The sequence below is a fragment of the Meriones unguiculatus genome, chromosome 1, assembly GCF_030254825.1.
Source record: "Meriones unguiculatus strain TT.TT164.6M chromosome 1, Bangor_MerUng_6.1, whole genome shotgun sequence".
NCBI lineage: Eukaryota > Metazoa > Chordata > Mammalia > Rodentia > Muridae > Meriones > Meriones unguiculatus.
The window spans coordinates 18,329,237-18,351,789 of record NC_083349.1 but is presented as its reverse complement, the minus strand read 5'-3'; the positions used below and the strand labels follow the sequence as shown (position 1 = coordinate 18,351,789).

Sequence of the window (22,553 nt, the reverse complement as noted above, 5' to 3'; positions counted from 1 at the left end):
TCTTAGTTCTAGGCTGAGGTCAAAGTGAACAAAGAGGAGACACCATGGAACATATGTACATACTGGGGACATGCTGCCTGGAGAGTGACCTCCTACCCTAGACTGAAACATATACATATGGACACATATGACCAGTGGTTGGTCCTATGCTCTATAGGGTAGACACTTGTGTAGGCCTCTTCAGAGAGAACTGGCAACTGCTGTCTGGGCCTCCCTGACACAGAGGGTCCCATGAGGTACCCACACCTGGGACACAGGACAGACTCTATCCTTCCTCCTTCCTTTCTAGCTCCTGACCAACATCGACCATGGCCCCTAAGTCTTTCCAGGAGTGTGAAGATGAGCAGGTGTTGCCAGCTCCAGCAGGTGTAAAGCCGGACAGCAGTGACTTAGGGTCCTCAGATAGCATACCTAAAGACACAGCGGCTCCTTCATGTTGCCGGGACTCTAGGTTCTACAGCATATCCATACCAGTCAAGCAGCAGTAAGGAGGCAGGGGGTGGGGCAGCCTCCTGGTCTGGGCAAGCCGAAGGGCTGGCCTGATCAAACTACAGGGGATTGGAATTGCAGGTTTTCCCCTGAAACCCTGGACCCACGTACCCTGAAGCTGCTGTGGGAACAGAGAGAACTAGAGATCCAGGCACTTCGATGGGTTCTTCAGAAAGGCCAGGATGCCCGACAACGCCAAATCCTGCAGGAGGTGGCAGGCATTACTCCCGGGAGGTCAGTGGTAAAAAGCCAACCTAGGTCCTACCCTGCTCTCGCTCCTACTCTCTCACCCCAACTTTAACCACTGAGCCCTCCTCTACCTGACTGCTTCTAACTTTAGTCCTAGTGTGACTTGACACAAGTGCCCTTGAATAAACTAATGTGCTGGAAATGTAACCCTACCCCTGAGCATGTAGACCCCTGCCTTGGCCTGCTATAATACGTGCCTTCTGGGTTTGATGGCCTTGAGGCCTACTTCACTGCTGACCTACTCTCAGGAACCCTTGCCTGACCCAGAAGTGCTGAGATTGCCCCTCCTACCAGGAACGCTCAAGATAAATTCCTGCAGGACCAGGTCCAGAAGCTCACCATGGAGCTGAAAGAACAGAAGAGACAAGCTCAGCTGGTGAGGGGGTGGGATGGGGAATAGGGCAATACCTTGGCAGGCAGTAGCTATCTGGTCTGGAAGGTGGGGCTGCTGGAGGCCTCTCTCACTGGTGGGCACTCTTCATCAGGAAAAAGAGCAATTGGAGGAGAGACTGCAGCAGAACCTTTGTACAATGCAGCAGATGGAGGCTGAGCTGGAGGCCTTCCAGAAGTCATGCCTTCTACAGCTGGCCCGTTCCTCTTGGGTGGGACGTGTGCTGAAGTCTCAGACTGGCAGTGTGGAGGTGAGTTTGTGCTCCTGGCCTGATACCTCTCAGGCATCCCTCCCCAACACTCCTTGGGCAGCCAGCACGCTTCTTTGGGCAGGTGCTCTTTAGATGGGGCTCTTGGCCTGCCTGAGAAACCTGCTTGGGATTCCTCCTCAAGGAGGAAACCTATGACCAGCAGTCCTCCTCATCTAGTACACAAAGTGCTGTTGAGGTCAAAAGTGAGAGGCCCTGTGGGGAAAGGGTGTCCTCTCTCAAGCTTCCCACCAGCTGGTTTGTGGTTCCTTCTTGCAGGTGGTCACTGCCGAGGTTCTAAGTGACCCCCAGGACACTTCTGAGTGTACTGAGGCTCCCACTGCTAGGGAGGTGAGCAAGGTATTCCTCATGTATGGTGAGGCCTCTGAAGCCCTGCCAGGTGGGAAAGCCACAAACCTCTTATTTCCTGCCAGGGTTTCCGGTTAGAGGATGTAGATTGGAACAGCATTGCCCACCGATATCCCAACCTCTTCACCAGCATGAGTCTCCATTCGGATCAAAAGTAACTGAATTGAACAGGGAGTCCCCAGGGGTCAGGGGAAGGGAGGACTTGACTTGACAGAAGTGGACAAGTTCTAATTGTACCCTTATGTGTCCCCAGCCAAGTCATGTAACTCTTTTTCAAGCCTCATCTGTGAGATGTAGTATGTAGAATGGGTTCAGGACAAGGAGAGGAACTCTAAGGTCATTAATTTATAAGCTGGGTCTGACTTCTGAGTTCCTAGAACACAAACCAGGGTGTGTATTGCCTTGGGGAGGCTACCTGGGGTTGGGGGCATACATGGGCCCTGGGTCTAGGAGCCAGAGGAGCCAGTGAACATATCATAGTTCCAGGATGCCCCAAACCCACCTTTCCTCCGAAATGGATAGCTCGGACACAGAGTCCGTCACCAAGCACACAGAGAAACCTGGCAAGATCCTGGACTGGAGCACCTTGCCTTCGGCAGACACCAGCAACACGGAGGGTGCCGACTCTGACAGCAGCAGCCACCAGATTGTTCTGCATTCTGGAGCAAAGAAGGTGACAGACCACCCACCCCAGGGGACAGACTTAGCTTTTTCTGAGCGGATGCAGGAATGCCCTAGGAGCAGCAGCAGACACACGGAAGGTGAAGCTGAGTACACCCCCCTTTCACCCATCAGCAACCTCTGACCTCTGCCCAAAGTCCTTCGGCTCCCAGGGTCCAGCTGCTTCTGCCCAGGATCTGAACCCTACTCCTGCTTCCCTAAGATGCAGACCCCTGCTCTGGCCTCCTGGGGAACTAGTCACTGGACTCTTGTGTTCTCCCTCCCCTAAAGTACTTCTTTTTCTAGATCTCCATAAAAGCCACTCACCTTCGAGTAGCAAGACTGTTCTGGAGCCCTATGAAGACCTTTACCACCAATATTCAAGGCCCCAGTTGAAGTGAGGGCTGCCCAGCCATGAGAACACCAGACAAAGTGGGAAGAGCTACATGATGGGTGGTTTTCTGGGTGGATGGGTCCCCTCTTCCCTACTCAGCATCCCCTTCTGGCTCCAGCCCACTTGGTTGCTGCTTGAAGATTGCTTCCGTCAGCCACCGAGAGAAGTTCATTTGCATCCTCAACCAGTCAGAAGAAGAGACAGTCGACCTGGGCGGCTTTGTTCTGCAGCAGCTCGTGAGGGACTTCCCTGTGCGCATGTACCGCTTCCCCCCTGGTACTCTGCTAGCCCCGCAGCACCACATCACGGTGAGCCCTACTGCCTGCCGACCCAATTACCTTGCCCCAGCCCCCGCTGTTCCTTTTGTAGTACCTGGCCTTTCCCTAGGTATGGGGCGAAGGAACCAGCAGGATGAAGAAGCAGCTGCCAGGGTCTTCGGGCCAGGACCCCTTCCAATTCCAGACCAGCCGAGGCTGCGTGACAGTACTAGTCAACCCTCAAGGCAAGGTCAGTGTTGACACCAGCCAAGGAGCTGAGGAGGCAGCTGGTCTCACCAGGTTAGAGTGAACTGAACAGCAGACCCTGATGGCCTTGCCAGGTCCTCAGTGAGCATCAAGCTGCACCCTGTGTGACCCTGGGCTCGAAGATCTTCACAGACAACACTGACTGGTCCATTGACCGCTTCCCGCTCTCAGAGTTGGAACCCAGTGTTGACCCCGGTGAACAGCAGCATCGTCTTTCATCTTTACACAAAGGCCGGCCAAGGGATGCTGGGGCCAAGCGCAAGAAGCCAGGGTAGGCACAAGCTCCTGATTCTACCTTACAAAAACCCATCCCTTATTTCACTAGATGCTGCCTTAGACAGGAATACTACCCTGGCCCATACTATCTCGCATTATACCCACCTTTGCCAGGAACTGAGTAGGCTACTCCTCAGGTCCCTCCCACATCTACAGGCCAGCGGTTCGCCAGCATCGGCTCTCCAGCACTAGTGGACTGAGGACCTCAGGATCTCTTCGCCCCACAGAGACCCGGGATATCTTGCCATTGCTCAGTACCCGAAAGATATCCCCAGGGGAAGTTCCTGCACAGCAGGAAGGCGTGAAGACTGAGACATCGGAGCTCTTGCCTGTGATCCCAGAGTGTGCCTCAAGAGTGGGTCTTGAAGATTCGTTGGGTAGGCAGGAGCACAGGGTTCAGGTGAGTGTGATGCTGTGGCCCCAGGTTCTCTGGTCTGCCAGTCCACTGGCTCTTAGGCCCCAGTGTTTTCTGCAGGTGTGCCGGAAAAGCGTGGACCTGACTTGCCCCATGGTGGCCCTGTCAGTACAGAGCACAGCCGAGAGCAGATATGGCTTCCGCTTCCTCTGCTACCCTCCCATCACCCAGGAATTGTGCCGGCGGTTGTAGGGCAGCCAGGCCAGGCAGGCAGTGCCAGCTGCATAATTTATTGAACTAATGGTTGCTTAAAAAGTAAAGCACATTTCAGCACACCTGAGAGTCGAAGTGATTTGCTTGGCTTTTAGAGAGGGTATATGGTGTCCCAAGAGAAAGGAACTGCTCCACGTGGGGAAACCTGAAAATCTACCCAGGATGGTTTTGCCCTTCAGAGGCCTAGGATAAACAGGCTCAGAACTTGGGACACATAGGTGACCCAGAGTCCTGGGACATCTAAAGAACCCAGGCCCATCTCTAGCCACTTCAGCCTTGGCCCCACCAAGGCCAAGAGATCTCAGCAAGGGAGGGTTTACACTAAGGGAGAGAATGAGCAGGGGAAATAGGGTTCAGGTGATGAAGGTAGGGGAGGCCTGGAGGGCAAGCTGCTGGACCCAGTGCTGGCTTTGGGTCTGAACATCCTTGGGCTCGATGGCTGGGGCCTGAGGACACCTCCAGGGCTCTCAGGGCAGTCACTGCAGCCAACCTCTCACCCAAGACAGAGCCCTCACCCAGGCTAGGCCCCAAGCTGCCCAGGACTCTAAGCCTGCGTCCTCTGAAGGGCAGGTCTGCAGATCTCCCTGAGGAGCTGACGCCTGACTCAGGTGGCATTGGGTACTTTGGGGGAGAAGGGATCAGGTGAAAGCCTGATGTCCAGGAAAATTCTAGAAAGCAAGGAAGAAAAGAGCATGTCAAAAGGACCTGTCAGACAAGGTGGGGGAGTGTTGGTTGCTGCCCAGCCATAATCAGGCAGCCTGGAAATGGTGGCAGACCAGGGGCAATGCACCTATAGGTAGAGAGGGTTTCCGTGTCTTTTGTGGTACCTACAGGTGGCAGTATCCCTGTTCCACTAGGTCACTTCCCATTGTACTACTTCTTCTGCTTCCCAAAGAAAATGTAGTTTCAGTCCTATGGTTATCTCCAGGGCAGTGATTCTCAACCTGTGGGTCACAACCCCCAAGGGGCTGCACACCAAATATTCTGCATATCGTATATTTACATTATTATTTATAACAGTAGCTAAATTACAGTAATGAAGTTTCAATGAAAATAATTCTATGGTTGTGGGAACTGCACTAAAGGGTTGCAGTATTTGGAAGGTTAGGAACCACTGCTCTAGGGCAAATAAAGTGCCATGAGGCCTGGGTTCTTGCTCTGGGTCATCTGAGCTCCCTGAAGGCCTGGTGGCTCCAAGCCAGTTCTTAAGCTTCATAATTGTGTGAGGTGGGTGGCTAGGGTCACCCAGTGCCTTCTAAGCCTGACATCTGTAGCAGGAGGTCCAGGCACCATTCCAGTCAATCCTTCTGAAGGTCACCTTCCTCCTGTCCTTTAACCTGTGCAGTTCTTGTCTACGGGGTGGTCAGCTGTTGATCCTGCTTTATTCTCAGGGCCCTCTTCCTGCCCACTGTCCCAAGCACCAGCCAGTCTACAGAGGGGGAAAGGCACGGTTGTTTGGTCTTTCAGAGATGCTCACTGGCAACCTTTGTACTTTTTTGCCCACGCCTACAGTGTGTCTTCCTAAGGCTTGCCCACTATTGCTGAGTAGTTGTCTCTTCAGCAGCAGTCACTCTGGCTCCCTTGGAAAGGGTTCTGTCTGGCTTAATTTTGCATCCCTATGCCAGCACAGGTCAGTCCTGCCTAGGCTGAAGTTACCAAATGTTCCTAACTTTCTCTGCTTTGGTCTCCTGGTGCTTCTGTTGGCCGATTTCCTACTCCTAGAATCCCACTAATTTCTTCTGAGAACTGGTGTCTGTTTCTGCACCTTAAGCACCATGAGGGTCCCAAAAGAAGCTTGTCTCTGAACTTGCCCTGTATCCTCCTTTTGTGGCATGCCTCCCTCATCCCATTTATTAGCCCAGGTACCCTTGAGGTATCATGGGGTGGAGGAAGAGTTGGGACTGAACCCTTCCTAGGTTATGAAACCCACCTAACTCCCACTTTGCCAAGAAGAGAAAAGTCTTATGCAGCTCCTCCCAGAGCCTGACAAAGGAAGGGGCTGAACTATATTATGTTGCTCTAAGGTGGGGATATCCAGACCTAGATGAGGGATCAGGCTCTGGGGTAGTACCTGAGGCCAGGCGTGGGGAGGTTAGCGAAGTCTTGGTCCCAGTTTGGTCTTCCTGTTCTTCAGAAGCCTTCTGTGGGTCCTGGGCTGTGACCTGAGCGGGTGTTTCAGGCTGGAACTCCAGCTGTCTGTGGAAGAGGGGACTGAGGTAGGAAGAAGGGAAAGCTTAATCATGTCTGTTATAGGCCCAGACTCAAATGTCATCACACTGGGATAGATCACTGGCCAGTGGCTCCTCTGGCCATCTTGGAGGACCAGTGACTGTTCAGTCAAGAAAGCTTCCAGCCCAGATAACCCCCACACCAGACAGGAAAGAAGGTGGTAGGACTGGTAGGAAGAGGGGCACCAACCGCAGGCCAGGATCCCTCCAGGCCCGAAGCCCAGTCATGGCCAGCTCACAGCTTTCTGCAGGGTCAGGCCTTGGGGTGAAGGGGCTGATAGTCAGATCTGGCTTATGTGGGGGCAGCTGCTCCAGGGGTGCCCATTCCTAGGAAGGGAAAGGACTGGTATAGGGACCTTGACCCTGGAATGGGAGGGCCAGAGCTTGGGCATGCCAGTAGTTCTGGACACTGATGTATGGTGGAGGAAGCTCTGGGTGGTGGTCCAGTTCAAGGGAAGGACTCTGGGTGATGGTCTATTGTGGGGTAAGGGCAATAGGTAATGGTCTACTTTGGGAAGGGGGGCTGTAGTTCTGGCCTACTTTGGAGTGTGGAAAGGGCATACCTGGTACTGGTGTCTACGTTCCCGCAGGCCTTTGGTGGGGTTCCCACAGAGAACTTGACCTGGACCTGAAGAAGAGGGTGTGGCTATGCCCGGTTTGGGGCCAAGGTACTACAGGGTCAGCTCTGGGTCATATAGATTCAGTTACCATGGGTGAGGCTGCTGGCATGGTCTTCTGTAGTTGGGTTCTCAGAAAGCAGACCTTCAGGCAAGGGTCCCTCAGGAACCAGTAGGGACAAGGCCCATGGCTTGGTCTCAGGCATAGGCAAGGTTGGGTCAAGTTTCCGAATGGTGGCTCCATGGGGACAATCTGTCCAGGGTCAGAACCAGAGATAACTGGGCTCATGCTAGCAAGCATGTTCTAAACTCAGACTACAGAGCACAGCCCTGTCACTCAAGAAGCTGTGTGACTTAGGGTTGGCCTGTGATGGTTCCTTTTCCTTTCAGAAAGACCCTCAGCCTCAGACCCTGCTCTCCCTCAACATAGGAAAGGGGAAGCTGCCAACTGCTATTGCTTATGAGAATATCTTGACCTAGGGCCAATGTGTATGGTTCTAGGGAGATAAGCTAGGAGATAAGGATGGGAAAGGGAACAAAATACAGTCACCCATCTCTGAAAGGCCTGGGGACCTAGTGGAGGTCTTTTATCCTGGGGTTGAAGGAAGCCTGTCCTCTTGGGGTACTAGTAGAGGCCTTTCCTGGAGGGCTGCTGGAGGTCTCTTCTAGAGTCAGGGGCTGGGGCATAGTATTGATATCCATAGTCTCTGGCCTACCCAGCCGAGGGAGCAGAATGTCAAGCACGCTGCCATCCTTGATAGCCTCCTTCACCATCAGCCAGTCCTGGTTCAGCTTCTGGGAAGCAGGCAGGTTGGTGCACGTGGTAGGTATCTCATCTAGGATGTGGAGCTGGGGGATGAGCTTCTTTACCTCTTCCCTGTAGTTGTAGTCCTGGGGTGCCTATAGAGAAGGGGGAGGAACACAGCAGATCTGGGTCTAGTGGGCCCTAAAGGCCAACCACTTCCTGGGGCTCCCTCTTCCAGACTTCTATGGTATAGGACAGAGGAAACAGGGTAGTGATACTACCTCATCATACTGAAGACTTGGGACTAGGCTTTTATGCTCTTAGAATATGAGCCCTCACTCTCCAAGCCCATAGCCAAGGTTCAGGGAAGCTCTCTAGTATATGGAGCTGATCATGGATCAACACCAACAAGCAGCTATTGAGGTGAACAGTGAGCTTGGAACATGTGTGGCCTTTGCGGGTGCATATGGATTCACCTGCTATAAATGACCTTGATATTTCCAGAATTAGGCTGTTTAGGTGTCCAGTGACAGAAGAGATAAAGCTCACAGAGAACAAGGCAGAGGTGCATGTGGGTACAAAGGTTTCTATTCTGTGGGGACCCTCCCAAACATATGCTGACTGGATGTTCCGCCACATACCTTAGAAGGGCCAGCGTCTGGCTTCAAGCACACCAGATTCCCCTCCAGTGTGAGCGTGGCCAACCGTGGGCATAGCTGCAGGTACCGCATCTGCCCCAGGTCCTCCACATTGTTGCCCTCAAGGTCCAGCACCTCCAGCTGCTCCAGCAGGCACAGTGGGCTCAGGTCCGAGATGTTGTTGTAGGAGACATAAAGTTCCTAAGGACCATATGGGGGAATCTGGGGGTCTGTCCTGGTCTCTGTTCCTTGCCCCTAAGCACTACAGACTTACCTTCAGTGCCAAGAAGGAGCCAATGCCATCCAAGTCAGTCAGGCCACAGCGGGCTAGCCACAGCACCTGCAGGTGGCCCAGAGAAGTGCCCAGGTCTCTGCAGAAGGCAGGCAGAGTGGTGTGATGGTTAATCTTCCATGCCAACTTGACTGGATTTAGAATCACTTAGGAGACACATTTGGAGCATGTGTCTATGAAGGCATTTCCAGAAAGGTTTAACTGAGGAGGGGAGATGCACCCTGAATGTGGGTGGCATCTTCTCATGGGCAGGGATCCTGAAGAAAATAAGATGGGGAAAGGAGAAAGCCAGCTGATTGCTGGCATTCCCTTTTCTCTGTGTTTTTAATCTGATCAGATGTGAGCAAGCTTCCACTCCCACAGATAGGAGCTGCTCCTGCTGCCATGCCTTCCCTGCCATGATGCTATACCCCCTAAATCATCAGCCAGATAAACCTCTCCTTCCTTACATGCCTTCTTTCCAGGTATTTGGCCACAAGCAGAAACAATAAAAAGTAACTACTCTAAGTGATCAGTGCTGTCATGGGGTTGAGCGTTCTGTCTCTAGCTAATAGAAGCCAATGGCATGCTGCCACCCACTCTGCCTGCCTACAAGTGTAGGGAGAGGTGCAACTTGCTTGTGGTAGGTTCCAGCAGATGGACCCCAGAGATCCTTACTCTTTATCTTTCCCTGCTGTAGCATTCTGGGCATAGTTAAAATGTGTTCCTGGAAAGCCTATGTCTCTGGGCACAGAGGTCCCTGGAGTGTTGGGGCTCCTTCCCAAACATGCTGACTGGGTGTCCAGCACCCATATATTGTCGGAAGGACCAGGGGCCAGCCTGAGACATACCAATTGACCCTGAGGAGCTGCCTTCAAGCTGCTGCCTTGGCCCAGCCCTACCTGCTACCTGTTGCTATACCTCTTCGCTTGCCCGCCTACTATAGACACAGGGCCTCTTTTCCCTGCAGTGTACATGGATACTGTGTCTGAGAACCTGTCCTTGCTCTCTCTTGCTGTGATGCTCTTCCTGTAGCACTGAACTGCCCTTTGCCTAATAGTACAATTGCCACCTGACCTCAGGCTTCATAAACCATCACTATTTCTCATGGTCCTAAGTCCTTTTGGTGATGACTTATCCACCATCTTGGGGCTTGTTTCCTGGAGCTTGTTTTTTGCTGTTGCTCTAGGCTGTACATATGCTTTAGTCTTTGTCCTTCAGTTGTAAAGATTCAGCATTTACCCTGTCAGTTGCCTTAAGTCACCATTTTCTTTTTCTTTTTGAAATTCGTGTGCGTGTGTGTGTATGTGTGAGTGTGTGTATGTGTTTGTGTCTGTATGTGAGTATGCAGCACTTTTGCGCAGGTGCTCACAGAGGCCAGAAGAGGATATCAGATCCCTTGGAGTTAGAGTAACAGGTGGTGATAAGCCACTTGATGTGGGTATTGGAACTGAATCTAGGTCCCCTGAAGAGCAGTACACGCTGCTCTTAACTACTGAGTCATCTCTGCAGGACCCCGTCCCCTTTGAGATGTTCTCACTCTGTAACCCAGACTGGCCAGGAACTTGAGGCAGTTTTCCTGTTTCAGCCTATTAATACAGGTGTGTACCACCATACCAGCAATCAAATGACTAATTACCGTTTGGATAGAATTTGTTTCTAATGATTCTTTCCAGATCAGCTCACAGAGGCTTCATCTCTTGGTGCTCACAGACACCTGCTGCTTCTGCTGGGATGGCCACTTGCTTTGGCCTATGTCTTGGCCATGCTGTCTTCTTGCAGGTGAGGGCAGTGCTCCATACTTTCTTCTTTTGAATGTTTTGTGGAAGTTTGAGGAAAGCCTGCCTCCCCACCACACTTTTTTTTTTTTCAAGTTAGGGTTTCTCTATGTAGTCTTGGCTGTCCTGGACCCACTTGGTAGACGAAGCTGGTCTACGAAATCATAGAGATCTACCTGCTTCTGCTCCCAGAGTGCTGGGATTACAGGCATGTGCATTGTGACAGGTTCCCCACTCCCTCTTTCTTAAAATCAATTTGAGGCTGGGTGGCGATGCTGGTACACACCTTTGATCTCAGCACTCAGGAGACAGAGGCAGACAGATCTCTGTGAGTTCAAGGCTACCCAGGTCTACATAGTAAATTCCAGGATTACCAGGACTATATCAAGAAACCCTGTTTAAAAAAACAAAGCAGGGCTGGAGAAATGGCTCATGGGTTAAGAACACTTGCTGCTCTTCCAAAGGTCCTGAGTTCAATTCCCAGCAGCCGCATGGTGGCTCATAGCCTTCTATAGTAAGATAAGGTGTATAGATAGTAAGTAAATCTTAAAAAAAACCCTTTTTTTTCTTGATTATTGTGGAGTCAGTTATGTTTAATTCTTTTCTATCTAAAGCCTCTTTAATTTCTGACAAGTTTCCTTTAATCTTTACTTTTTGTGTGTTCTATCATGTCAGTTTACTTCTGTCAAGATTCCAGATTCTATAAGTTAGGCCTTCTTTATCTGCCTCCATCTCCATTCTTTTATTTTTCATATTTGTTTATTGTTTCTGTCTGTCTCCCCCCACACACTCGTGCCCTCTTTCTCTTTCTCTGTATGTACTCATGTGTATATATGGCATTTATGGAGGTTAGAGGACAATATGTTGGAACTGGTTCTGTCCTTTCTTTGGGATCCTTTTACAACAATATTTACTTTTCTTTATGTGTATGTGTATCTGAGTGTACGCCAGGTGTGTGAAGAGATCACGGAGCTGGAATGAAAGCTGGTTGTTAGCCACCTGACATTAGTGCTGGGAACCAAATTCAGGTTTTCTGGGAAAGCAGCAAGTGTTCTTAAGTGTAGCACTATCTCTCTTTTAAACTGTCATAGATAGTTTTAGTTTTATCACTCCTGTCTTTTGTAGCTCATATTGGTTTCCTGAGGCGTTGCCTTCAGTTTGTTTGTAGCTGAGGCAGTTTTGTTGTTTTGGTACATTCATTTCAGAACTTGCCCATTTCTTCTTGCAACCTGGAGCTCAGAATTGTTTCATGACTGGGCACAACTTCAAGGGAGTTAAGCAACTTCCATTTCTTTTGGTGGAACACATACCCAGGAAAAAAAAAAAAAAAGGATTCTCCTTGTTAGAGAGAAATAAGTATTAGAAATAGATTGTGCCATAATAATAGGAAAACTCTAAAATTCTTACAGTTGATGGCAAAAAGCAAAGCATATACCATTTGCAGAGTCTTGTAACAGACAGAAAGAAGAGTCTAGATTTTTAAATGCACTTACCAAAAAGTTAGAATAGCCTGGTGTGGTGGTATACCTGTGTTGAGTTTAAGAAGCTAAAGGAGACAACATCATGACCTTAGTTCAAAGCTCGCCTGGACAACCTAATGAGACCCCATCACTTTAAACAAAACAAGCTGGGTGTGGTGGCTCATGCCTTTAATCCCAATACTAAGGATGTAGAATCAGGTGAATCTCTGAGTTCAAGGCCAGTCTGGCTTACAGAGAGAGGTAATTCCAGGATAGCCAGGATACTCAAAGAAACCCTATCTCAAAAAGCCAAAACCCAAACAAATCAAGCCAGGCACTGTGGCTCACACCTGTATTCTCAGCATTTGAGAAGTGGAAGCAGAGACAGGAAGATGAAGAATTCAAGACTAGGGGCTGGGGAGATGATGGCTCAGTGTGTTTAAGAGCATTAGCTGCTCTTCCAGTGGACTGGGGTTCAATTCCCAACACCTACATGGCAGCTCATGGCCATCTAAAACTCCATTCCCAGGGGATCCAATGCCCTCTTTGGCCTCTGAGAGCACCAGGCACGCATATGGTGCACTGACATACATGCATGCAAAATAACCATACATAGAAATAAATAATAATAATAATAAAAGAATTCTAGGTCAGCCTTGGCTATATAGCAAATTTTAGGTCAGGCTGGGTTACTTGAGACTCTGTCTGAAAAAAGAAAAATGCTGGAGGATTAGAACAACTGAGGCAAGCACTCACCTCAAGGAGAAGGAACAATAACAAAAGCCAAGAAGAATGAGGTCAAGATAAGGATGAACCTGTAACAACCAGAGAATATTAACAACCCAGAGTTGATTTTCTACCTGGCAAGGCTGATGAAGGATTAAAAGAAAGAAAGATACTGCAAATATAATGCAGGAGTCAGGTTGATCCAAGGGGTTCATTGGCCAGCTTACTTAGTTGAAAGAGCAAGCTCTGGGTTTAATGACAGACCCTGTCTTGAAAAATAACATGGAGAGTGATAGAGGAAGACACTCAGTGTAGACCTCTGGCCTCTACACGTGTATACAGGGGCAAGGGCATCTGTGTATACATGTGCGCGTAACGCACACACTCCACCCCTACCTACTACCACAATGAACAACAAAAACCTGATTTGAAAGAAAGGCTCTCCAGGTTTGAGTTAAGTTGTAGTTGTTTTGTTTTGTTTCTAAGACAGTGTTTCTCTGTGTAGCCCTGAATGTCCTGGAACTCATCAGAACTCATCAAACTCATGGAGATCCACCTGCCTCTGCATGCACCACCACACCCAGCTGGTTTGAGCCAAGTTTAAAAGTATGTCATAAAACTGGGGATGGAGGCATATCCCAGTACTCAAGAGGCTGAGGCAAGAGGATCACCATGAGTCTAAGTATAACCTAGCTGCCAGAAAGAAGACACATATCTTCACCATATATAAGCTGAGGATGACCACTCACATGGGGTTATGGGCATGTGCCACAATGCCTGGCTTCCCTAGTGCTGGGGATCTAACAGAGGCTTGTATATACTAGGAAGGTACTCTATTGACTGAGCGACAGTTTCAGCCCAGTTTCTGCCAATTTTTTTTAGTTTTTTTTTCGAGATAGGGTTTTTCTGTGTAGCCCTTGCTGTCTTGAAATTAACTCTGTAGACAAGGCTGGCCTGGAACCCAGTGATTCTCCAGCCTCTGCCTCCCAAATTCTGGGATTAAAAGGCATGAGTACCACCACCCAGTAGTTTCTGCCAATTATTAAAAAGTTTTGCTAGCTGGATATGGTGATACATACCTTTAATCCCAGCACTCAGGAGGTAGAGGCAGGCAGATCTTTATGACTTCAAGGCTAGCCTGGTCTACAGAGTAATCCTGTCTCAGAAAAAACAAACAAAAAGAAAAGAAGGAAGGAAGGAGTGAAGGAAGGCAGGTAGGAAGGAAGGCAGGAAAGAAGGAAGGAAGGAAGGCTTTGATATTTGCTCCCTTCTTCCCTCTTTTCCATCCTTCCTTTCAATTTTTGGGATAGGGTCTCATTCTTCAGATCAGGCTGGGCCAGAATGCACTGTGTATCCCAGTCTGGCAACAAACTCATTGAAATACCCCTTCCTCTGCCTCCTAAGTATTGAGATTACAGCTTTGAACCACTATACCTGGCAGTATAGTATTTCTTTACATCTGCAATAATTATTTTTTTAAAAAATGAGAAAAGAGCAACAACCATAGCCACTGCAGTATAAGTAGCTTATGTTGCTCTGGGAGCTGACTCTAGGAACCACCGGCCTGGTGGGGAAGCTGGTTGGCCCACCGTGACTATAATTCCCATCTCTTAGATAACAGTTGGTAGAAGAAACTGTGCCGGTACAGTTCTTACCGGGGATGTGGAAAAGGGTTCTGGGGACATTGCTTCTACCACCCCAAAGGAAAAAGTCCCTGTTGTCTTCCCATGGCACATTTTGAGTATGTGTGTTGCCTTTTTCCCATTTCACTTATAGGGCCCACCCTGCTCCAACATGACATCATCCCAGCTAACTGAGCCACGATGACTCAGGACTGTCAAGGTCAGCCTGGAGTAAGGACAGCAGAGGCCAGTGTAGCACAGACTGTGAAGTTACACAGATAACACAGTTCTCAGGTGGGAGGAGACCAGCTAATGGCTTAGAGTTCTGAACATACACACAGACCAGACTATAGTTTATTGGGAATGACATTGTTTTGCAGACAACTTTGCACCAGAATGTAAAAGATTATTCCTAGGAATCAACAAGAAAAGAGAATCCATCCCTAATTAGCACATGGTACAGAAGAGGCCCAGCATCTCCAGCAGGGAGAGAACAATGATCGATGAAGGTGTGTAAAATGGGTGCATCCAGTTTCTTTTTTTTTTCTTTCTTCTTTTAAAAAATATTTATTTTTAATGTATGTGAGTTCTCTATCTACATGTACACCTGCATGCCAGAAGAAGGCACTAGATCTCATTATAGATGGTTGTGAGCCACCATGTGGTTGCTGGGAATTGAACTCAGGACCTTTGGAAGAGCAGACAATACTTCTAAACATTGAGCCATCTCTACACACACACACTTTTTTTTTTCTTGATACAGAGTTCCTCTGTATAGCCTTAACTCTCCTGGAATTAGCCCTGTAGACCAGGCTGGTCTCAAACTCAAAAAGGTCTGCCTGCCTCTATCTCCTGAATGCTGGTATTAAAGGCATGTGCTACCACTGCCTGGCCATCTAAATATATTTTTACACAGTTTTCAAATTATCTATGGAACATCAGTGCATGTAAGTGGGGTTTCACACAAAATGGACCTGAGCAAAAGATGCTTGTCCTAGCCCTGACAGCATGAAGCCATTCTTTGGCAGTTCTAGCCCATGTATTTAGAACATTTGTATGTGTGTCAACAGTTATTTTCAGGGGCTAAATTATCTCATCTTTGGGTGAAATGACAGACACTACATTAAAATTATTTCCTAGCCCTTTTAACACTGCCTGAGATTTTAATATATAATACTCATCTTTGCAGTCATCTAAGTTACAATAGCAGTTTATGGAATGCTGCTTTTCACTCAGTTTCTTGTTTCAAATATTTGTTCATTTTCAGTTAGTACAGGTTGGTAAACACCGATGAGTCTAGGTGCTTTATTTGTTAAACATCAATGTAAGAAATCACCTGGAAATAACTGGATGCTATACTTGGAGTCCAATTCAGATAGTTAAGAACTTAGAGAAAATGAGAACAAGAGGGTGTGTATATCTGTGTATATCTACTGCTGTGGGCTGAATCTAGTACTTCATGTATGAAAGATGAGCATTCTCCTGATCTGTTTTGTTTTGTTTTGTGTAGCCCTGGTTGTCCTAGTATCACTCTGTAGACCAGGCTGGCCTTGAACTCACAGAGATCTACCTACCTCTGCCTCCCAAGTGCTGGGATTAAAGGCGTGAGCCACGACCACTCTTTCTAGAATGTTGACTGGAATTTCCTTTCTTACACTTCTAGGCTTTGGGCCAGCAGCATGTTCACAAACACCTCTGCCCAAACTACCAGTCTGCTGGTATTCTTGGCTTTGTTCTTTCTAGTCTACAAGGTGGCCTAGCATTTTGAATGTTGTTTTTTAAGCTTAGTTCCTGAGGACTCTGAGAACACCAAGCTTTCCTGACACTTGAGTCCCTGTTCAGGAGATCTATGCTCTGCTGGGTCTAGCCTCAAGTGGAGAGTCAGCTTGGAGGCAGCTCCTGCCTTATTCTCTTTTCTAGGGACACTAGCCACTCCCCTCTATCTCCTGGACCTTAGGGTGTAGTTAATGCCTGGGTTGCAATGACAGGTAAGGGAGTTCTGGAACCTCAAAGTCTAGACTGTTTGGGGCTGTCTTCCAGAAACTCTCACTTTGCTGGAGGCCAGGGAACAGTTTTGGTTTGTTAGCCTTAAGACCTGTATGACCACACTGACTAGGACCCCAGCTTTGGTTTTAGTATCACTTACATGTAGCAGGTGCTTTCCCAAGAGGGTGAGAAAGAGGCACTTGCTTCTCCACAGGGTATTAGAAATAGAAGCCATGAACTCCAAGATATTCCAGAGGCAGGACATCTGGAATGCACCCCCAAAGGCTCTTACTTCTGGAGTCTCCCCTCCCCCTTTCATGGAGCCCACACATGAGTAAATATGTCTCTAAAACCATTTGATGGCAGCCTTCACCTGCTAAGGGTCAACAGGGTGGAACAGAGTCTTGAGAGTAGGGGCAGACTGCAGCAGCTGCAATTTCAGACCCCAGCCCCTGCTTGCCCTAGATCAGGCTCTCACCTGAGGGAGCCCAGGCAGCTGTGGTTCAGCTTCAGTTGGATCAGGTTAGGGAGGTGCATTCCTGTGGGCCACAGGAAGAAGAGGTTGGCCAAGCCCCAATATCATTGCCCACCTCTTTGTAGTGTCTTCTCTTTCCCACACTCCTGAGAGGCGCCAACATCTGAGGCCCCTCTTCTGGCTCCTAGTGGCACTGACTCTGTGGGTCCTCTGCAGGTATTCTGACCTTCTCTTCCTCTCTATGTGGATCTTCATGCCCTTTTACCCATTTATTGTCTAGCACAGGTAAAATAGGTACACACACTGGCAAGGACTTGGCTTAAAGAAGGGGTGCCAGGCTGGCATGGGTGAGATGAACCCTGAACATCTCCCCTCACAGGTTTTTCAGCATGCAACATTAAGTAACAAGTCTCAGCAATATCCTGCCAGTGTCCTGCACAAGCCTAAAGCTCCAGGTAAAGGCCCCCACTTTCAAAGCCTCTTAGGGTAAGATCCTGGCTTTCTGAGACAGAACCCCTGAATGATGAAAAAAAGGGTGTAGGCTGGCCTATAAGTCCCCAAGGAACAGCAGGTGCCCCCTGATGTCACAGGTCCACAGAGATACTACACTGAGCTATCAAACACTTAAATGCAAAACTGAAAACCAAGCTAAGTAGGATGGGGAATGCTTAACTTCACATGTAATCAGAGAAAAGCAAACAAAATGCAAAACTATCCTAACAGCAAGAATCTTTCCTGTTGGGACAGTGCTGGTGAAATTTGAACGAGGTCTGTGACATAGATAAGAGTGCTTTATCAGTGTCCTTTTCAGACTTGGATCATTACACCGAGAGTATTTAAGATAATGTTCTCCTTAGGAAGTGGCACTAAAGCAGTAAGGAACAAGAGGAACTATATCTTAAACAGATTAAGGGAAGTTACTCCAAGGGTGTGTGTGAGTGTGTGTGGGTGTGTGTGCACACTCATGTGCATGCAGCTGAGAGGAGACAGACACAAAGAGACAGAGAGAAAGTTAAGATCTCTGTGGCAGAAGGAGGTTCTGGGGAAAGGGTACGCGAGGGCTCTCAATATAACATTTGTGCACTGTACCTGTAAATTCAAGATCATTTTCAAACATGCTTTGGGAGTACCTCGAGTGGGGACATAGTACCTTTGCTATTTTGCCTTACTGGTACTGGCATTTGGGTGTGGTCCCTCTGAAAAGCCTTTTAGGAATATAGACCCTGGGCTAAAACTTCTGTCTAAGCTTCTTCGTTCTAAGGTCCAGTTTCAAGGAAAGAGACATGCTGCCCAGGTTTTTGCTAGCTTTTCATTTACAACCAGGAAATAAAACTGGCTCACTGAAAGGTCTAGCTGTGACAGTCACAGGGGCATGGGTGTGACCAGTGGTTCTCACCGAAGTTCCCCAGGCTGTTCTTACGGGTGTCCACACACATCTCCAGCACCCTCACCAGTTGGAGGTCATCTACCTGGGCCAGGGCCTGCTGCAGAAATCATCAGGTGTCACTCCCAGTTTTCTCCATGCTTTTGGCTGAGGACTCTGTAAAGGTGCCTACTGGAGCAGGTGGCAAGTGTTCTCCTGCCTCATCCAGGTTGGGCTTGCCAATAACAGTTTGGCTGGTGGGCATGACAGGAGCAGAGATTGTAACAGTTTGCCTGTCTGGGAAGGAGTCTGCCAGGGAAGGGCCTGCACTTGGGATGCCATTCTCCAGATGAGACCTTCAGAACAGACCCAACAGTGCAGTTGGACCCCAGAGCCCTGCTGAGCAGCATCTAGCCACAGCATACCTGGACCAGAGGACACACAAAAACACTCATGCTGGAAGCCAAGGGGCCCTACTGCTCTGTTTGTTCTTGTAGATGGACTAGACAAAGCCTTCTTGTGTGTGAAATGCCCAGCAAGGTCTCTTAGGACCCTGGGCCACACATGCTATGGCATCAGTGGACACCTTGGGGAGCACATGTAGGTTCTGGCCTAGCAGCTTACTAGTTATTCTGAGGAGGTCCTGGGTGATACCATCCATCAAGAGTCTCTCCTTCATTGTGGCTAAACATGAGTATGTTACAAACTCTAACTACTGGGAGCATTTGGGTTGCCCAAGTGAATTTTATAAAACCTTAGGACTCATGGATAGGGTATAACAATGGGCTCTCACACTAGATTTGGAGGAATGTCTTTACCTGCTGCTAATGTAGGCAAGAATAGACCCTACCTCAGGCAGGTTGAGAAGAGACCAAGGAACTCTAGCCTTGGGAGGGGGTGCCATGGACCATGACCAGCTGTCCTTCCAGCATCCCACTATGCCACCTCCTACTCCTCCCTGCTGCCACATTAGCTCATGAGTAAGGGGCTTCTTATCTGCTTGAGCCCAGGCCTCACCTAATAGTTATGGAATCCTGGCCCAATAGTGCCATCTGTGATCTCAATGCCTGGGGATGCTTGTATCACTTGGGGTTGCTGGCAGGGACCCTAAGGGTGGAAAAATAGGGGTACCTAGCGGAGGGAAAACTAGCTATCAGCAGGAAGAGTGCCAGGTTGTCACCCCATGCAGACCCATGCAGGAGCCTGAGGCCCCAATCACTTACCAGCCGAGCAGGGGTTAGGTGCTCGTCCACCCGCTGTTCCCTGTGGATATCCCCATGGCTGCCCAGTCTCTTGTTTTGTGGGCAGGGGTTGTTTAGGCCCTGCCAGCTCAGCTCTCGTACCCGGATACTAGCTGTGCCTGGCCGAGGCCCCTGGGATCCATCCCAGGCTGGGTCCATCCACATCCAACCTGTTTGGAGAGGCAGAGGCCAAGTCTCCTTGTTTACAAGGCTCTAGTTCACATCCATGGCCCACAAAGCCACTAGATCAACTCTGACATCTTCCCACCTCCTAGCTTGATTTGGCCTGAGGGGCCCTGGGCAATCTCCATGGTACTGATAACTGGTCAGCACACATTCCTTCTCCTAGTTCCAGCCCAAACTTCCTGCTTGTGCTGATACCTTCCCTTTGCTTCTGTATTTTGGAAAAAAAAATACAGAAAAAAGAAAATCTATCTATTTTATAATTTGTGTGTGTGTGTGCTAACATGTGTGTGAATATATGTGCATGTAGAGGCCAACTCTGGGTACTGTTCCTCAGGTGCCATATTTCACCCTTTTTTTTTTTTTTTTTGAGATAATATCTCTCACTTAAGTAGGCTAAGGTGGCTTGCCAGCAAGTCGCAGGCACATGCCTGTCTTTTTCTCCCCAGTGCTGGAATTACAAGCTCACACTACCATGCCTGGCATTTTATATGTGAGTTCTGGGGATCAAATTCAGGTCTTCATGCTTACAAAGCAAGCATTTATTGTCTGAGCTATCTCCTTCGCCCCTTGTTCTGTACTGGTTTCCCACAGTGTCCAAACTGTGAGTACTGGCTCCAAGCTTTGCCATCTGGAGCCTCACAAAGGCTGTTGAGTTAGGGCTGGGAAGATAACTCAGTGGTTAAGACCATTTGCTGCTGTTTAATTCCTAGCACACACACTGGGTGGCTCACAAATGCCTGTAACCAAGGGGTCTGATGCCCTCTTCTGGTCTCTTCTGGTCACAGGGCACTAGTGCTCTGTGCTACACAAACACACACAGAGACACATATAAGAGATTTTTTTTTTTTTTTTTGAGGCTGTGAGACCAGGGATACTGAGCAAGATGCCTGAAGTGATCAGCAGCAAGCTGTTACTGACAGTTCCCTGAGCTGACCCAGACCCTGGCTGTGGATCCTTCTTCATTAACGGTCTCTTGAGTATAGGTTCAGAATCAAGATAATAGACATTCCCTCCAACCACCCACTTCTCTGCATGAGGCCCCACCTGCAGGTAGCTGGCTCCTGCTGTAGTTCAAACATCCGGGCAAGGGGGCCACATGTGTCTACATGTAACACCTGTAAGAGAGAGTTAGATTAGCTTTCTGGCTAGGTACTGTGCACTATAACACTTGGGCTGAGCTGGCCAAGGTCATAGGCACCCAGGTTCAAGAATGGGAGGCTCTTAGTTGGGGGCGTGGTTCTGAACTCCCTGTGACCATTCTAATGGGAGATAAGATTCCTGTAATAAGAAAGACAGCCAGGCTTCCTCTGGGTCACACAGCGCAAACAAAGACATGATCCAAATCATCATCCAAATTCTACTTCATTCCTAAAGGGGATCCTGGGTGTATTGTTCTGAATTATCTTCTGTAGGCCCACCTCTCCTGAGCTTCTTCCCATACCTTTGGTGGAGTTTTTTTCGGGTGCCTCTACATCTCTGGCAGCAGACTCATATAGAGTTTCTCCTTAAAGATCAGAGGTCTATGTTTAGTGCCAGGTCTTTTATTCTCAAGAGTCTATGGGCTGGAGTGAAAACTCTGCCCAGAACATTAAGTATCCTTTCCTCTTGGTCATCGTCCCTGGCTTCCATCCAGGTTTGGCCGACCCCCTAACTCCTGCACTTCCTGTCTTTCACATATACATTTTTCTAATAAGAGTGATCCCTTTCCACTGCACTTTATAATTTATTGCTTACTCAGTCCAGTGTGTCTTGTCCCACAAGAAGTGGGCCCCACTCCTCGGCCCAGGTTCTCCCTAGCACAAAGGACATGAAGAGGCAGTTCCAGGCTCTCACCTGAGTGGTGGGCCAGGCTGCACAAGATTTGGGGCGCAGCCCTGAGCCCCTCCACCGCGGCGGTCGCTCTCTAAAGTGAGGGCTTTATTTTTTTTTTTCTCTCACCGCGGTGGGGTTGAGGCCCTGGCGCCATGGCAACGGGGGCGGGGTCTAATTTGAATACCCAAATATTCGTGAGCCCGGGCATCCGGGGCTAAAGCAAGATGAGCCCCGCCCCCTAGCAACGGTTGCCGGGACACGCGGCAGATCCAGTACGAGGGCTCCCTAGAGTAAGAGAGAAGAGCCGGACCGCTGAACGCAGGGAAGACACTCACAGTGGTTCGGAGAGCCGCCCGTGAGGAGCTTCTGGCCGGCTCTCGCTTATCTGCCTGCTGATAGCATCGGCGGAGCCGAGCGCGCACCCCGGGCGGCACGTGAGTGCGCGCCCCGAGCCTGCACCACCTGAGTAAAGCCCTGTCTACTTTCTGAGGAGGACGTGCTTACTCGTTTCTTTGAAAATTCAAAAAGTGCTGAAAACATGTCATTTGCGTCTGACTGATGTACCCTACTTGCTTGAGTGGGTGGTACACTTCATTTCGCCCCAATACCAACTTTTCTGACTTCCGGGATCGTTCTTCAAGTGGGGCGCAGTCTGAGTTGCTGCACGATTGTGGGATCTCGAGTTTGGGGGAGGTAGGGGTCTTCTCCAAACCACGAGGAGCGCGGTACGACGGGCTGTCGCTGGCCCGGGATGGGGCCTTCGCGCCACCTCGGCCTACGGGAACAGGCAGCTTGCGGTTCCGGCGGACTCTGTCTTCCTCTGGTGTGCAGCGTCCGCGGTGCTGACTGTCCTCGACGCCAGGTCCCCGACTGACCGACCTTTCCGCTCCGTGGGCCTTTGAGCCTCTGCTGAGGCTGCAGGGTAGGGGCTCTGTGGCAGGCCCTGCGACGCAACCGGAGCGCACGCCAGTTTCTCTCCAGAGGAATCCCGGGCTCGAAAGCACCGCCTTCCTCACTCTTGTGCACCTCGAAACTGGGCTTCACTCGTTGAGTGTAGCACCCGGGTCGCGATACCGCCCTCCCTGCCACTCCAGGAAGCCCCGCTTAGCTGCGGCTCCTGACGGATGGGTTGCTCAGCCAACCACAACAGGTCGCGGTGAGGCGGAGCTCGACCAATC

The 22,553-nt window shown here is 49.5% G+C and overlaps 2 protein-coding genes across 10 annotated transcripts; one reads left to right on the top strand and one right to left on the bottom strand.

Moving 5' to 3' along the window:
• The first annotated feature begins 162 nt into the window (after positions 1-162).
• On the top strand, positions 163-4,280 carry Lmntd2 (lamin tail domain containing 2). The gene is made up of 13 exons (XM_021646155.2): positions 163-484; positions 571-723; positions 1,033-1,114; positions 1,224-1,379; positions 1,656-1,727; positions 1,811-1,899; positions 2,226-2,506; positions 2,712-2,802; positions 2,918-3,107; positions 3,187-3,306; positions 3,398-3,594; positions 3,756-3,999; positions 4,075-4,280. The coding sequence occupies exons 1-13, from the start codon at positions 309-311 to the stop codon at positions 4,204-4,206; spliced, it is 1,983 nt and encodes a 660-aa protein (XP_021501830.1). The 5' UTR covers positions 163-308; the 3' UTR covers positions 4,207-4,280.
• On the bottom strand, positions 3,998-22,501 carry Lrrc56 (leucine rich repeat containing 56). 9 transcript variants are annotated; one of them, XM_060382521.1, is made up of 13 exons: positions 21,988-22,501; positions 20,608-20,678; positions 19,360-19,547; positions 18,170-18,257; positions 16,777-16,837; positions 8,730-8,826; positions 8,459-8,656; positions 7,789-7,972; positions 7,164-7,325; positions 7,019-7,083; positions 6,646-6,782; positions 6,299-6,438; positions 3,998-4,116 (listed from the first exon to the last, which is right to left on the bottom strand). In XM_060382521.1, the coding sequence occupies exons 3-13, from the start codon at positions 19,540-19,542 to the stop codon at positions 4,052-4,054; spliced, it is 1,380 nt and encodes a 459-aa protein (XP_060238504.1). In that variant the 5' UTR covers positions 19,543-19,547; positions 20,608-20,678; positions 21,988-22,501; the 3' UTR covers positions 3,998-4,051. The 9 variants fall into 9 exon arrangements, with proteins under 9 accessions (XP_060238504.1, XP_060238491.1, XP_060238471.1 ...); XM_060382508.1 differs by lacking the exon at positions 3,998-4,116 and adding an exon at positions 4,224-4,895 and having other exon boundaries at positions 18,170-18,254; positions 21,988-22,499; XM_060382488.1 differs by lacking the exon at positions 3,998-4,116 and adding an exon at positions 4,224-4,895 and having other exon boundaries at positions 21,880-22,498.
• Positions 22,502-22,553: the final 52 nt, after the last annotated feature.

Coding starts and splice junctions, on each gene's coding strand:
- Lmntd2 (XM_021646155.2), top strand. CDS start 309: ATGGCCCCTAAGTCTTTCCAGGAGTGTGAAGATGAGCAGGTGTTGCCA. Junction 2,803..2,917: donor TATTCAAGGCCCCAGTTGAA/GTGAGGGCTGCC, acceptor TTCTGGCTCCAG/CCCACTTGGTTGCTGCTTGA. Junction 4,000..4,074: donor GGCAGGAGCACAGGGTTCAG/GTGAGTGTGATG, acceptor TGTTTTCTGCAG/GTGTGCCGGAAAAGCGTGGA.
- Lrrc56 (XM_060382488.1), bottom strand. CDS start 19,542: ATGTGGATGGACCCAGCCTGGGATGGATCCCAGGGGCCTCGGCCAGGC. Junction 18,258..19,359: donor ACCTAACCCCTGCTCGGCTG/GTAAGTGATTGG, acceptor TGATTTCTGCAG/CAGGCCCTGGCCCAGGTAGA. Junction 7,084..7,163: donor TGCCAGCAGCCTCACCCATG/GTAACTGAATCT, acceptor CCTCTTCTTCAG/GTCCAGGTCAAGTTCTCTGT.